This window comes from Phyllostomus hastatus, unplaced genomic scaffold (genome assembly GCF_019186645.2).
Source record: "Phyllostomus hastatus isolate PE091 unplaced genomic scaffold, TTU_PhHast_1.1 phas_contig_118, whole genome shotgun sequence".
Taxonomy (NCBI): domain Eukaryota; kingdom Metazoa; phylum Chordata; class Mammalia; order Chiroptera; family Phyllostomidae; genus Phyllostomus; species Phyllostomus hastatus.
The window spans coordinates 2,429,012-2,442,498 of record NW_025333543.1 but is presented as its reverse complement, the minus strand read 5'-3'; the positions used below and the strand labels follow the sequence as shown (position 1 = coordinate 2,442,498).

Here is a 13,487-nt window from a genome sequence, read left to right as displayed (position 1 = left end):
TAAAATACCTACTTATGCATTTTTAGTATCTACTTACATATTTTAGTGAGTAACATGTAAAGTCTGTTGCTGACAGTGGGGGCGGGGAGAGCAGGGTCAAAGAGCAGTAGCAGCCAGCCCTTGGCCAGGCCTTCGAATCGCTTCCCTACCCCACTTCTCTAACCGTTTTACACAGCAGTCAGAGGACTGTTTTTCTATAAAAGTGAAATCATGTCACGCCAGAGTTTGAAAACCATCCACAGCTTCTCATTTCACTCAGAAACATACCCCAAGTCCAAGTCCTTACCGGCAAGGCCTACAAGTTCCTACTGGCCTGGTTCTTTATTTTTTCTTTCAATTGCCTGTTTGTACTGGTTAAAGAGAGCAATTTTTAACCTTTTTCATCCCATGGCACACACAAATTGCTGAAACTCTGTGGCACACAAAAACATATTTTTTGTCAATGTGACAAAAAATAGGTATAATTTTGATTGATTTACAAAAAATAATAGTAGTGATTAATTACCTACCCTTTTTGATCCAAAGTGACTTTAATTAAAATCGGATGTCTATACTTGTATATGAGGATTTCTGATACCAAAAACTAACCAATCAGATGCAACCTTATTGTGCAACCTGCCCAATAAGATGCAACTCTATTATATGACATATATTTCAGGTTCAAGATCAGGCATTCACACTGGACAGCTATTGTTGTGTTGGCTGTTATCTTTTTCAAAAAATTTTAAGTTTTCACTCAATGACATATTTATTTTAGAGAGAGAGGGAGGGAGCAAGGTAAAGAGAGGGAGGGAGGCCCGGGAGAGAGAGAAAGAGAGAAACATCAAAGTGAAAGAGAAAGATCAATCAGTTGTATCCCATATGGATCCAACCAGGGATGAAACACACAACCTTTCGGTGTATGGGAAAATGCTCCAACCAACTGAGCCACCCAGCCAGAGCTGTTGTCAGTTTTTTATTTGACAGTTTAAGGGAAAAGAGGTCAGTGCTCCTGACTTCAATAGTCAAGTATTGAATTTTTAAAAAATTCCTGCAGTACACTGGCTGCAAATTGCTGGTGTAAGGTGTATGCTCAGTGGTTAGACAATCGTATGCAAGTAAATACTTTACACAGTGTTCCCTTGATATTTTCAGTACCCACCCGGCACTATACAGTTATTATGATATTACTGACTGTATTTCCTGTATTTTACTTATATCCTCCTGACTATTTTGTAACTACTAGTTTGTACTTCTTAATCCCTTCACTTCTGGCCTGATTCTCACTCACTCCTTTCTAGCTCTTACCCATCTTAGTACCTTTGAGCATGTCTTCCTTCTGTCCAGAATGTTCTTCCCCTACTTTTCACTTGGCTGTCTTCCTCCTTACCCTTCAGTTCTCAGGCTAACCATCATGCTGTTAGAGAAATTATTCTTCAACTCAATCTAAAGTAGGACGCCTCAACCTCATCTGAGTCCCGCATCCACTCACCCTGCAACTGCACAGCTTGTGATGTGTCTCTGGCTTAGATATCACCACCCCTACCAGCTGTGAGTCCCATGACAGCAGGGATGATGCTCAATAATCACGTGATGAGTAAGTGAATAAATTATGCTAAGAAAACTCACACTCTTTCTTTAATCTTTTTGTTGGAAAAACTTTCAGTACAGAAACGGAAGGTACTGGAAGAAGTACAGGTCCCTGAAGTTTATCCATTGGGGATGTCTGGCTATTCTTTTACCAGGGACTCGATTTCATGACCAAGGCCTTGCTATAGAATCCCATCAATTATTTGAACGGTGGGACAATTCCCACAATAAGGAAGAATAGGTGACCTGCCTCGATTTTACAGTAAGAGAAACTACAACACAAATTCTACATGACATTCCCACAAACTAGAATACCCTGGCTCTGAGCCCAGTATTTATTTTACCAGACTCCACTGCCTACATACCTTTCTTTTTCTTTTTGGCCTATATAATCTGTATGTAGAAAACCTGGTAGTAAAGAGTTTGATCTCTCTTCTTTGCATTTAAACTTACATACTTCTGGTGGGCAGGGGAAATCTGCAAAGACAATCCCATGTGCCAGGAATGCTAGGAAAATTTTCTTCCACTTTTTTAGAATCAAACTTGCAGCCTCTCTAGCCAAACAAAGTAAGATAAGAAAATGGGAACATTTTAAGTTAATAGGAAGAGTATGATTTAAGGTAAGATCTACAAAATAAAATCCAAGTGCTTTTTTACATAATTCAGTGACACAGAATTATTATAATGAGAAATCAGAAGACAAGGAATTAACAATGGATTATTATTAGCATAAGGGAAAAAAAGCAAATGAGTTGGGACTTTAAAGATCAACTAGTTCAAGCCTTTAATTTTATAAGAAAAGTATTATTATTACAAGAGGCTATGGAACCTACCTGTAGCTAACTGGAAAAGGGGCTGAGGTAAATATTTAAAAGTTTCTCTATTAAAAAGAAAAGACAAATGAAATTCTCAGAGAAACAGCCTAGTTTCCTCCCCTCTATCTGTAAAATTACCTCACTCTTTAGTTTCATTATTAATGGCATATTTATTATTTTACATGAGGCCTAAATAAGCTCATATATCTAATTTTCTAGGCAAGAACAGATTAAGAGGAAACCAGCTAAAAGAAGGTTTTGTGATTTCAGAAGCAGAAACGTGAACAAGTGACAATTGACACTGAGGTAGGAGACTGAAAAAATCTAAAAACTATACTTTGCAGAACATCTCGATACAGGGAGCCACTCAGCTTAGCGCCGCCGCCCTGTGCCACGCTGGGCTTGAGGCGATTACTGGGTCATTTCACACTTCAACGAGCAGCACTCAAACATTTAGAATGAAAGGTGCTGGTCTGTAAGATAAAGTGCTCATTATCAAGGGCACAGCTGTCACACAGGACAGCAATTTTCAACCAGAGTGTAAGAATTTTTAAACTATGCACTACCTGACTGACTATTTAGTCAGGAACCTCTTTCCCCTGAGCCTGTCAAATGGAAACATGCCAACAGCCAACACAGTAGAGATCTGGTGTGAGCAAATCAACGTTATACCTATTTTTCTGTCAGACAGGCAAAAAATATATTTGTTGGTGTGCCACAGAATGTTAGTCATTAGGTTACGTGTGCCTTGAGGTCAAAAGGGTTGAAAATCGCTGAAACAGGACTTTGCAGGGACGGACACACTCCCCCTCGGCACTGCTCCAGCCGCAGGCTCAGGCCACACGTGGCTGCTGGCACCTGAAGCGTGGCCAGTGCGACCAAAGAACTGAGTTTAAATTTTAATTAATGTACACGAATTATCCTTGTCCTGTGATTTAATACTCAAAGCATGGGTCTATGGCTACCATATGGGTCAGCGCAGAGCTAGAGACTTCTCTCAGAAAACCCCTCATCTCTCCATGAAACTGGATGACCACTGCTCTATGTCACTCTTCAATATGAAATTCAAGCACTTTTCCCACTCCTTAAAGGCAAGGGAAAAATTGTATCAAGAAAATGAAATCACTTTCCTTTAGTAAAAGCATGCCCAATGCATATTCAAAAGATCCACTACATTCTGGTTCAATTTGCTGTAACTTTATAGCCCATCTTATACTTCCAAATGCATAAATACTCACACATTGTCCTCGAGGCAGATTTTGGGTCCCACTACATTGGCTGCTCCACTTGCCATTTTAAAAGCAAAATGCTTCTCAGGACAAGCTTTTGAGATCCCACACTTGTATCTGGGAGGTTTTGTAGCTTTGGGAAAAAAAAAGTAGATTTTTTAAAAAGAAAAGAATGTTAACAGACTCTATAATCAGTTTATTTCAAATTTCAAACCACAAGGGAATTATGTAAATCACCAAGATCTACATATCATAAAACACACCCTAGGATTCCCCCCTCCCCCACTGCCCCTGGGGGGTTTCAAAGAGCCTCAAAACAAAACAAAAAGTACCGAGGGACCAAGCTAATAACTGACATTAATGAACCAAATAATATGATCTTGATGAGGGTAAATATATTTTACCTAATTATTTCTGTTTAGTTACTGAATTCAGGATGGGTGGTAGGTTTTGAATTGTTACTCTGCATTTTCAGAGCATAAATGCAGAACAAATGGCTGCAAACTAAAAAGCCTAATGCATCACTGAATGCTCACATACTAGTTCTTTTTACACACTTTCTGTACTAATCATACTGAAGCTAAAAACACTAATGAAACAAAACATTCATTATGAGTAAACACAAAGAATATTGGGCTATCCGATCAAACAGCATCCTTGTAACTTCAGAAAGCAATGTCTACATCAGTTGTGCTCACACTGAACTATCTTTAGTGTTTGAAGGTGAGTTCTCATGTGCCTAAGGGGGGAAAGCAAAATACACTACCTGCAAACTTTTGGGATGAAATACTTACAACGTGCAGCTGTGTCCAATGCAGACCTTGCTAAGGAAAAAAAAAGTTATCTTTGTTAGAAGGAATAAGGCCACTGGCAAGTATCCACTTTTAAAACATATTTAGAGCTAACAGACCTATAAAAATAAAAGTGTTTGAATATTGCTCAGTATATAATGAATAAAACATGAATATCACTTTAGAAAAACAGTGAGAAAGTAACATTAGGCTACATAATTCAGTGTAATCAATTAAGTAAAGAAACTATGGCTGGTAGTATTTTATTACAGATAGAACATTTTATGTTTACATTTTGATTTTATTTTTAGTTACTATACACTTAATTCCCAGTCAGAAAGCTATTCTATGAACTTACCACTATTTTAATTTTTTAATATTTATTTATTTTTTTGAGAAAGGTGAAGGAAGAGGGAAAGAAGGAGAAAAACATCATGTGAGAGAGAAACATTAATCAGTTGCCTCTCGCACACACCCCGACTGGGGACTGAACCCACAATCCAGGCTTGTGCCATGAGGGGGAACTGAACCAACCACCTTTCACTTTGCAGGATGATGCTCAACCAACTGAGCCACACAGGTCATGGCAACTTACCATTAGTTTTTTAATTTATGTTTTCACCTTTATTGAGATATAACAGACACTTAACACTGTACAAGTTTAAGGAGTACAACGTGCTGATTTGCTACATTTATAAACTGCAAAATGATTATCACAACAGTATCAGCTACTACTTCCATCACATCACATAATTACCATTTCTTTTTGTGGGAAGACTATTTTAAGATCTACTCTCTTAGCAATATTTATGTATCACAGTATGATAAAGTATTAATAGCTGCAAACACCTGGCTGTATGAGATTCCCCAACCTGTTAACCTTGTAACTGGAAGTTGTGCCCTTTGAGCCATGGCCCCCACTCCCCCAACCCCCACCCCTGGTCACCACCACTCTACTGTTTCTCTGAGTTTGTTCTTCTCAGACTCCACATCTAAGTGGTATCATATGTACTTCAAACTTCCTTTTAAATAGCTTTAAAGATATAGTTGGTGACTATTAATTAGGGTGTTTAAAAGTTGTTGCTGCTTTATGGTGTTATTATGTACATACGCACATAAAGCCCTGCAGTACATACATAAACCTACCTCAGTGCTTAGGCTAGGAGATTTGGAGAGTGGGAAGAACACAAGAGGGATGGTGGTTGCGGAGAGTTTGTCTCAAAAACAGAAATGTATTGTGTATAATAAAAAAAATAAAGGGCATTACTAAGAGTTTTATAATTTATCAGTTCAAGGAAGCCAAAATCTTTTGATCAAATCTTAATTTGAATTCCCCAGACTTTAATCTGATCATCTACACTTAGAGATTTTTAAAAGCACTACCATCTGACCCTCACCCAAGGATTACAGTTCAGAACATCAGCAGCATTGTGAACAGCGATTTCCTGAGGCGGCTAAAACGTACGCAGTGTCATAAATGTTTGCCAGCTGTTTGACTATAAATAGTTACTTAGTTTTTACTTCTGTACTATTTTGGATGATTGTGAATTTCCTGTATCTAAGTCCAGTACTCAAACTAGAGAACAGAAAATTAAAGCTTAAAACTATAATGTTTTAAAAGAGAAAAATAACCAAGTAATTAAAGACTCATTAACTCTATAGAACACTCAGAATATTTTGCAGGACTGAAGTTGTAAAGGCACTGCAGTAACATAGGAAATGTTAATGCATTTGGAATAAAGCAGAAAGCAAACTTCATCTGCATTAAAAATATTCATGGATACAAAGACCTGAAGGAAACAAAAAAATGACCGGTTAGTAAATTAGGGTACTGGGGCTTGTTCTTTCAATTTTGTTAATGATGTCACTTTTCCTTAATTATGTAACAAGTGTGAGGGAAGAATAACTAAAGAGATCACCTGGTCTAGTGTACTCACTTTTGAAAATGAGAAAACCCATGGGGCTATTAGCAACCAGTGACTAACAACATGAGAACTAGAAATTGTCCATTTTACTTTGTCCCGAACAAACATGTTTATCATGAGCCTCCAGTTTTAAGCTGCTTACAGGGGAACGTTGTTCAAATCAGGAATTCTGGTCTTCCTAACTCGAGGTAGCAAGATCAGAGGAAACAGGCTTTGAGGCAGAAGCTTGCCATTATTTCCAAAGACCTTTGTGATACCTGTCAGCACTGTGAACAGATTTTTGTTCTTGTGTTTTCAGTTCTTGAAGCTACGTAGTAGTTATAATGACCGACTCTGACTTTTCCTTTCCCCTTACTTTTGTTACCCGGGTATTTTAGGCAGAAGCTTGCCATTAAATTAAAGATTTTTTTCTTTTCCACTGAACTCCATTTTTGGAGATTTGTCTGGTAGGTGGTGAGTCATGGGACGCCCCCTACTGTTTGGGTTCAGTAACACTTCTGCATATATTATTGGTTTGAGCATCATCCCTGTTTTAAAGAGAAAAAAATGGGAACAGAGAGGTTTACAGATTTGATTTGTTCTAAATCATAATTAGTAACTATCAGACCTAGTTTCCAAAGCCGTATGTCATTCTAGCACCCAAACTCATGTTGCACCACCCCAGAAATGAGAATGTCTGAGGCCTTATGATTACATGTACAAAAACTGCTAGTAATGCCAGGAGCAGAAAGCCAAGACATGGAGTTTTCATAACAAGCTTTCTGACTTTCAAGTGTAGGACCGACTGTACAAGGTTTAAGACATCCATGTAGACAAGGAGTCTACATGGATGCTGCTGAAGTAGTCCAGGTAGAAAAGGGTAGCAGTCCAAACAAAGGCCATGAAGGTGGGCTTGAAAGAAGTAGACAGGTCCAGAACAACTAAGGAAGCAACACTGATGGAACTTGAAAGTAGACCAGATAGAGGGATGATGGAAAGAGAAGAATCAAGTTTGTCCCTCAGATGTTTAGCTTTAGAAGCATTCATTTATTCATTCACATGAACCAAAAATAAATACATACAAACATACATACATATACTACCATCTCTGAATTCAAGATGTTTATAATCTAGTGAGGAGATGGGAGTGGTGGATGGACAGCGAGTTCTGTGTTGGACTTGATAATTTTAAACACTTGGAGAAGATCCAAGTGGCAAAGTTTAGAGACCTAGGATACCAATATAACTAGAAAATTAGCCAATGATTGAGTGGTGCCACCCAAAGAGAGGGAATAAAGTTAAAAGAGGGCTGAGGAGAGACTCTTAGAGACACCAATAATCACCTAGTGCTCAGAAGAGACTGGCTGAAGAAAGAGAGGTAGAAGGAAAATCAGGAATGAGCCTCGAAAATGGTCAAATTAGTTTGCTTGTAAAATTTAAATGTAAAAACAGTAAATGCTACTCAGTTCAAAAAAATTTATTGGGATACATACAACTTTGGAAAAAGCAGTTTCTTAATGATCTGGCTTTTAAGGAAATAACACTACCTCCCCTTAATTTGTGTATAAGTAAGGGGAGATGCTTAAAGATAAAGAACCATGTGAAAGACTTTTCTTTCCAGATGAAAACTATTTTTTATCCAATACTCATCAACACTGAAAGCCCTCTACTAGCCCTGCAATTCTGAGAATTTTAACACCTGGAAGCCAACAGGGTTAATTTTCATAAATAAAACCGGATTATTTTCCACATGCAGCACATGAGCATAGGACACAAACACAAATCCTACCTTTTCTGCAACTTTTATTCCTCAAACTATCTTGATAGCTTTAATTCTTAATTTCTTTCAACACATACAACTTTTCACTTCAAGGAACAATAACAATAAATATTTCTGATTTGGTTTCATCAATGAATGTCTTTCAACAAGTCAGGCTAAAGAAATCAGACAATTATTTTATACTTCAGTTTTTAGTAATGTGGAGTAATTTATGTATGTACTATTTCAATGGTAAGTCTGAAAGGGTAAAAATAAATCAATTCAACATAACATTAAGTACCTACTGCAGTAATATGCAAAAAATAACTTGGACTGTGTTCATTACATTCAACAGATGTTAAGTATCCATGCTGAACACTAACACTACATTAAATTGCAATCATAACTAAGACTTGCAGACGGCACCCATGCTGACAGCCTGGTTGTGACACTGTATGTAGTTTTATAAGATGTTACTCAATGAAAAACTGAGTAAAGAGTATATACAATCTCTGTGTGTTATTTCTTACAAATGCTTGTGAATCTACAGGTAAAAAATTTTATTAAAAACTGTTTTTAAAAAATCACAATCTACTTTGATAATTTCAACTATTAATTGTATGCAAAATTCTTCATTCTTCCTTTCTAGAAATAAGTTCATTTCATTTTTCTAAAGCAGTACTATAAAATATACCTGAATCTAAATTAATGAAACTATTAAGATATTATATCAACATGAAAAAATGGAAATATTCACCACCAAAAGAACTATAGTTATTAGATTTATCAGGGTGAGTAAGTTATATATGTCTAATCACTTATATGTATATATGTTGTATACCTGAAACTAATGAAATATTTCATGTTGATTGTAATTTAAAAATATTTAATTTTTTTTAAAAAAGACACACAGTTAATCTCATAGTCCCCTGAGATGCTGACTTTAGAAACAATCCTAACATCCAGTTAAACTTGTTACCCTTTGGTAAACTGTCAGATGCTAAACAAATGGCAAAACAACTGTATCTCTATCTGTGCTCCATTATTCTGAAATGAGAAGTAAAATATAACCATACAAATTAAATTTTCACCAGTTCAATAGACTGGAATCCAAGACGGGTTTATGGATATGGTGTATGACTTAAGTTACAACAACATCAACCACTTGCCCTAAGGATGCCTCAATCAAACAGCTCAAACACATACTATGAGACCCTGCAGGTTCCAACACCGGGAAAACTCAAAATGAAAATGAAGAGAAACAACTCTCCTAGTTCAAGGGGCTCAGCATTTGCTCATAGCTGATGACCAGCAGCTTTTCAACTAACACAGCTTTAAATGAATCCCACTTTGGAAATACTTTTTCCATCTAAAAATCCTAATTCTCAATTACCTACATTCATTTCCCATTCAATCAGCATTTATTATTTACGGGCCCAGCACTAGATGCTGGGTGAAGCATCAAGGTATTATTGCCCTCAAGATTTATTACCTGGTAAGGGAAGACAAATACATAAAAAAGATAAAAGAAAAGAAACTATAATATGAAGCAGAATAAAACCAGTGTCCAATTGAGATATAACTACTATGCATTAGGACAAACAGTTCAGAAACAGGAGCAATACATTCTAATAGGGAAAAGAGAGGTTCAAATGCAACTTCTGTCAAGAGGACAACATTGATGGGGTTTTAAAAATGGACAAGATTAACAGATGAAGGAAGACGAGAAGGAAGTGCAGGGTGAGGCATCTGCAGGGCAAGGGCAGTGGCTGGGGAATGAAAGGGCAGGATTTGTGTCCCTAGATCACGTGCAGGTTGGCAAAGTGAGTATGAAACACGGATGGGGAGGGACAGAGAACAGGCGAGAGAAGCAGAGGAAGGTTGTGGGGTCTGAATGCCATGCTGAGCAGGGAGTGTAGATTTTATCCTTTGGTAATCGTCAGTACTAAAGGTTCATGAGTTTTAGTGACTCTGGCACTGGTGAGATAGGCAGATATCAAAGAGAAAGAACCCCTTTGATGGTGACAGAAAGGGTCACCATCGACAGGCTCGACAGGAAGATCCAAACTAGGGTAAACACTGGCTTCATCCAGACTCTTCTCTCAGAAAACACTGGGCCTTTTCCCCAAAGTTCTGTTTGTACCAATGGTCCTGTTGCCTCCCTTCTCTCAAGGATCCTGCTTTTTGTCAATCTCCACCAATTTGTAATTCGCTGAATCTTTGTCCAAGGCCTCTAGACAAATGAAAGTCTCTCCATGACTTCAAAAAAGAAAAAAATGTTCAACTTGCTCCTGCCTCAAACTACCATCCCATAATCTTCCTCCTTAACCATCAGCCTTTCTTAGAAGAATTAGTTATACACACTCTTTCCTCAGCAACACTGAACAAGTCCTCAGTGCCTTCAGTGTCTTTCCGCCCCATCATGCAACTGAAACCAGCTCACTCTCCAAGGCCCCAGACTGGGCCTCTGTAGTAACAGAAATACCGTATACAAGAAGAAGTCAGTCAAGGCTCACTACACTTTGCAATAACTACTCTATGCTGAATCTATGTTGAATACTTCATTTTAGGACCTGCACTGAAAAACAGACGGTTCAGAAGAATAATCACTACATTAACAGAAGTGATTGAAAGGGAAGCTTCCTTAATTTGATAAGATAAAAACTTAAGATAAAAAGATGACCTGAAGGAGTATGACTACAATTTTACTACTTGTGACACCATTAATCTGGAAGAGAACTCCAGCAGGTAGAAGCAAGTGAATTGCTATTATTTACCTGGGAGTATAAAAGGCAGAATTTAGTGTAACACAAGGAAGTACATTTAAGTAGTCACTGTAAGAAAGTCACCTAAAAATGTTTATACAGAAATTGATGACTACACATCTGAATTGTCTAAAGCCTTGACACTCAGAATGTGAACCATGGACAGGAACCTCAGGTCTACCTGGGAGTGTGTTAGAAATTCAAACTCCCAGGCCCCACCCCAGAAAATCATTCAAAACCTGCTTTTGCCAAGATTCCCTGGCAATTCCTTTGACAGCAAAGCTTGAGAAGCACTGGTTTAAGGGAGACTTCTTGTAGTTGCTGTTATTTTACATTAACTTCAAAATATGTTTATTACTAAATATTTATTTTTTTCATGGTAGCCTCGATGACTCTTTTTGGTGTTTTATCAAATATTGTTGTTTTTAGCCCTGGCTGGCGTAGCTCAGTGGATTGAGCGCGGGCTGCGAACCAAAGTGTCGCAGGTTCGATTCCCAGCCAGGGTACATTCCTGGGTTGCAGGCCATAACCCCCAGCAACCACACATTGATGTTTCTCTCTCTCTCTCTCTATCTCCCCCTTTCTCTCTCTAAAAATAAAAAAATAAAATCTTTAAAAAAAATATTGTGGTTTTCCTTTTCTTGTCTTTTTCAAAACTAAGTTTTAGATATATTGGAAGAAGAACCTTGAAAAGACTTTTATAAAAGTTTGCTGCAATTAAACTGACTTGTAATTTCATGCATATTTTTTAGAGATTATAGAATGGTGTAGACAAATAATATACGTTTTGGGGGTTATTTTTTTCAGTTTTCTATCATTGTATTTCTTTGTTTGCCCAAAGCATCTTGTGCAAACATTAAAGCAGATAAAGAAATATAACAAGTAATTTAACAATCATCTATAATCTCACTCCCACATTTGCTTCTAGATGGGGTTTTTTTTTGCTTTTTTTTTAAGAAATAAAACATAAAGCTCAAGTCCCCTTACCTACTACCCAAGTCCCACAGATAACTAAGGAATTTGGTGCTTAGCCTTCCTGTTAGTGTTTTTTAAATTTAAATATTTTATTGTTTATGCTATTACAGTTCTCCCAATTTTCCCTCCTTACATCTGAAGCCAAGTGTAAGGGGAAGTGAATTAGGTCTTGTGGTTTCCTTCCAAATACTAATTTATGAAAAACAAAATTCATTATTCCAGAGATCTGAAAGCTGTTTCATCCACTTTCTGCCTACTAGGTCAAAATACTGTTAATTGGTTTCATAGCCTCACCTTTCAAGCAATTTTTTAATACCTTAGGCAACTGCCAGAAATAATGTAAACATTTTAAATGTCAATTTAGTTTTATTAATGTAAATATTTTGTTAAAAACTGAGTTAAGGTAGCTTAGAGTGGAGTGTTTACAATATAGCATTAAATAAATTGGTCAAAAGAAAAATGCTGCAGAAGGAAAATAAAGGTAAAAAAGCAAAATAGATTTCCGTGGCTGGTATTTAAAATGCATTATCGTGACTCCTAACCACTTTTTAACTGAGGGTTAGTTTCAGTTCCAAGTGTTCTAGCAGCCAACTCAAGCAGTGTGTGGTATCTTCTGGAATGCACATTTAGAATGTAATGAATAATGACCCTAAGCATATATGAAATAGATTCCATTAAATGTATTCAGAATGTTAAGTGGAAGATTAATGCTTTATACTGAATTAATTTTAAGACTTTCTATTGTGCATTTTATAATATTCTAATGAATCATGCCTGCTGGTATAATTATATTTTCTTTTCTAAACAGACTAAAGGGCAGTGACTCAATGTTGATAAGTAGTAAAGAAACAATTACATCAAAAACAAGATTTAAGAAAGTGAAAAAAATGGAACTTACCAAATAGACTTCCTAAACTTGCATCCATTTTTATTTCAAATACTTGAGAAATAATGTAAAATGTCAGTAAAAATACTGCCACAGCTACCACCAACTTCGCAGCACCTAGGTAAAGGGCAGAAATGAGCTTATGAGCCCACAGGACTTTTATTATATAACATTTCAATGAAGAGTATAAGTTTACAGAAAAGGTTTTAAGACTAACCAATTTTCACTTTTTGTCTATTGAACTTAATTTCGCTTGAGTTACAACAAAAATTGTACCAAATATCCATCAAGATAAAGGATTTTCCTGATCAAGGAATTATCAGATTGGCTAGCAATCCGGGCAAAGCACTGCTTGAGTCACCTGCCTGCTTTTACACAGGAAGCCTGACCTGCCAGCAATGCTGGCTGACGTCACAAAGGGTCGTGGCTGATGGAAGAATGCCCCCAGGTATGTTGGCGAACCCATCCCTAATTCTTCCAACTATGAAGGGCAACAGTACTATCCAGGATGACACCAAAACACTGAACCTTCTGCAGACACTAACACAACAGAGCAGACTGTCCCCTAACGGGGAGTTCTCAAGTGAAATGTCCTATCACCAACTGACCTTTCTCTTGAGGTGCATGTATGCTCCTGGTATACTGAACAAAGAAGTATTCCTCCTCACATTTGATACCTAGTTCAATACAGGCCTTTCCCACTCCTACACAACTTCATCCAGCTCCTACCACAGGTAGTTGACAATGTGGTTACAGGGTAAGCTCCATGAAGGCAGACTCTTGGTCTTCCACAC

The 13,487-nt window shown here is 37.3% G+C and overlaps 1 protein-coding gene across 1 annotated transcript in view; it reads right to left on the bottom strand.

Moving 5' to 3' along the window:
* Positions 1-13,487, bottom strand: part of FAM3C (FAM3 metabolism regulating signaling molecule C) — a 49,002-nt gene that overhangs the window by 17,500 nt on the left and 18,015 nt on the right. Inside the window, exons 3-5 of the mRNA XM_045847697.1 lie at positions 12,706-12,810; positions 4,408-4,437; positions 3,623-3,746 (exon numbers count right to left, since the gene is read on the bottom strand). Coding sequence (XP_045703653.1) covers positions 3,623-3,746; positions 4,408-4,437; positions 12,706-12,810 — 259 coding nt within the window. The remainder of the gene's footprint in view (positions 1-3,622; positions 3,747-4,407; positions 4,438-12,705; positions 12,811-13,487) is intronic.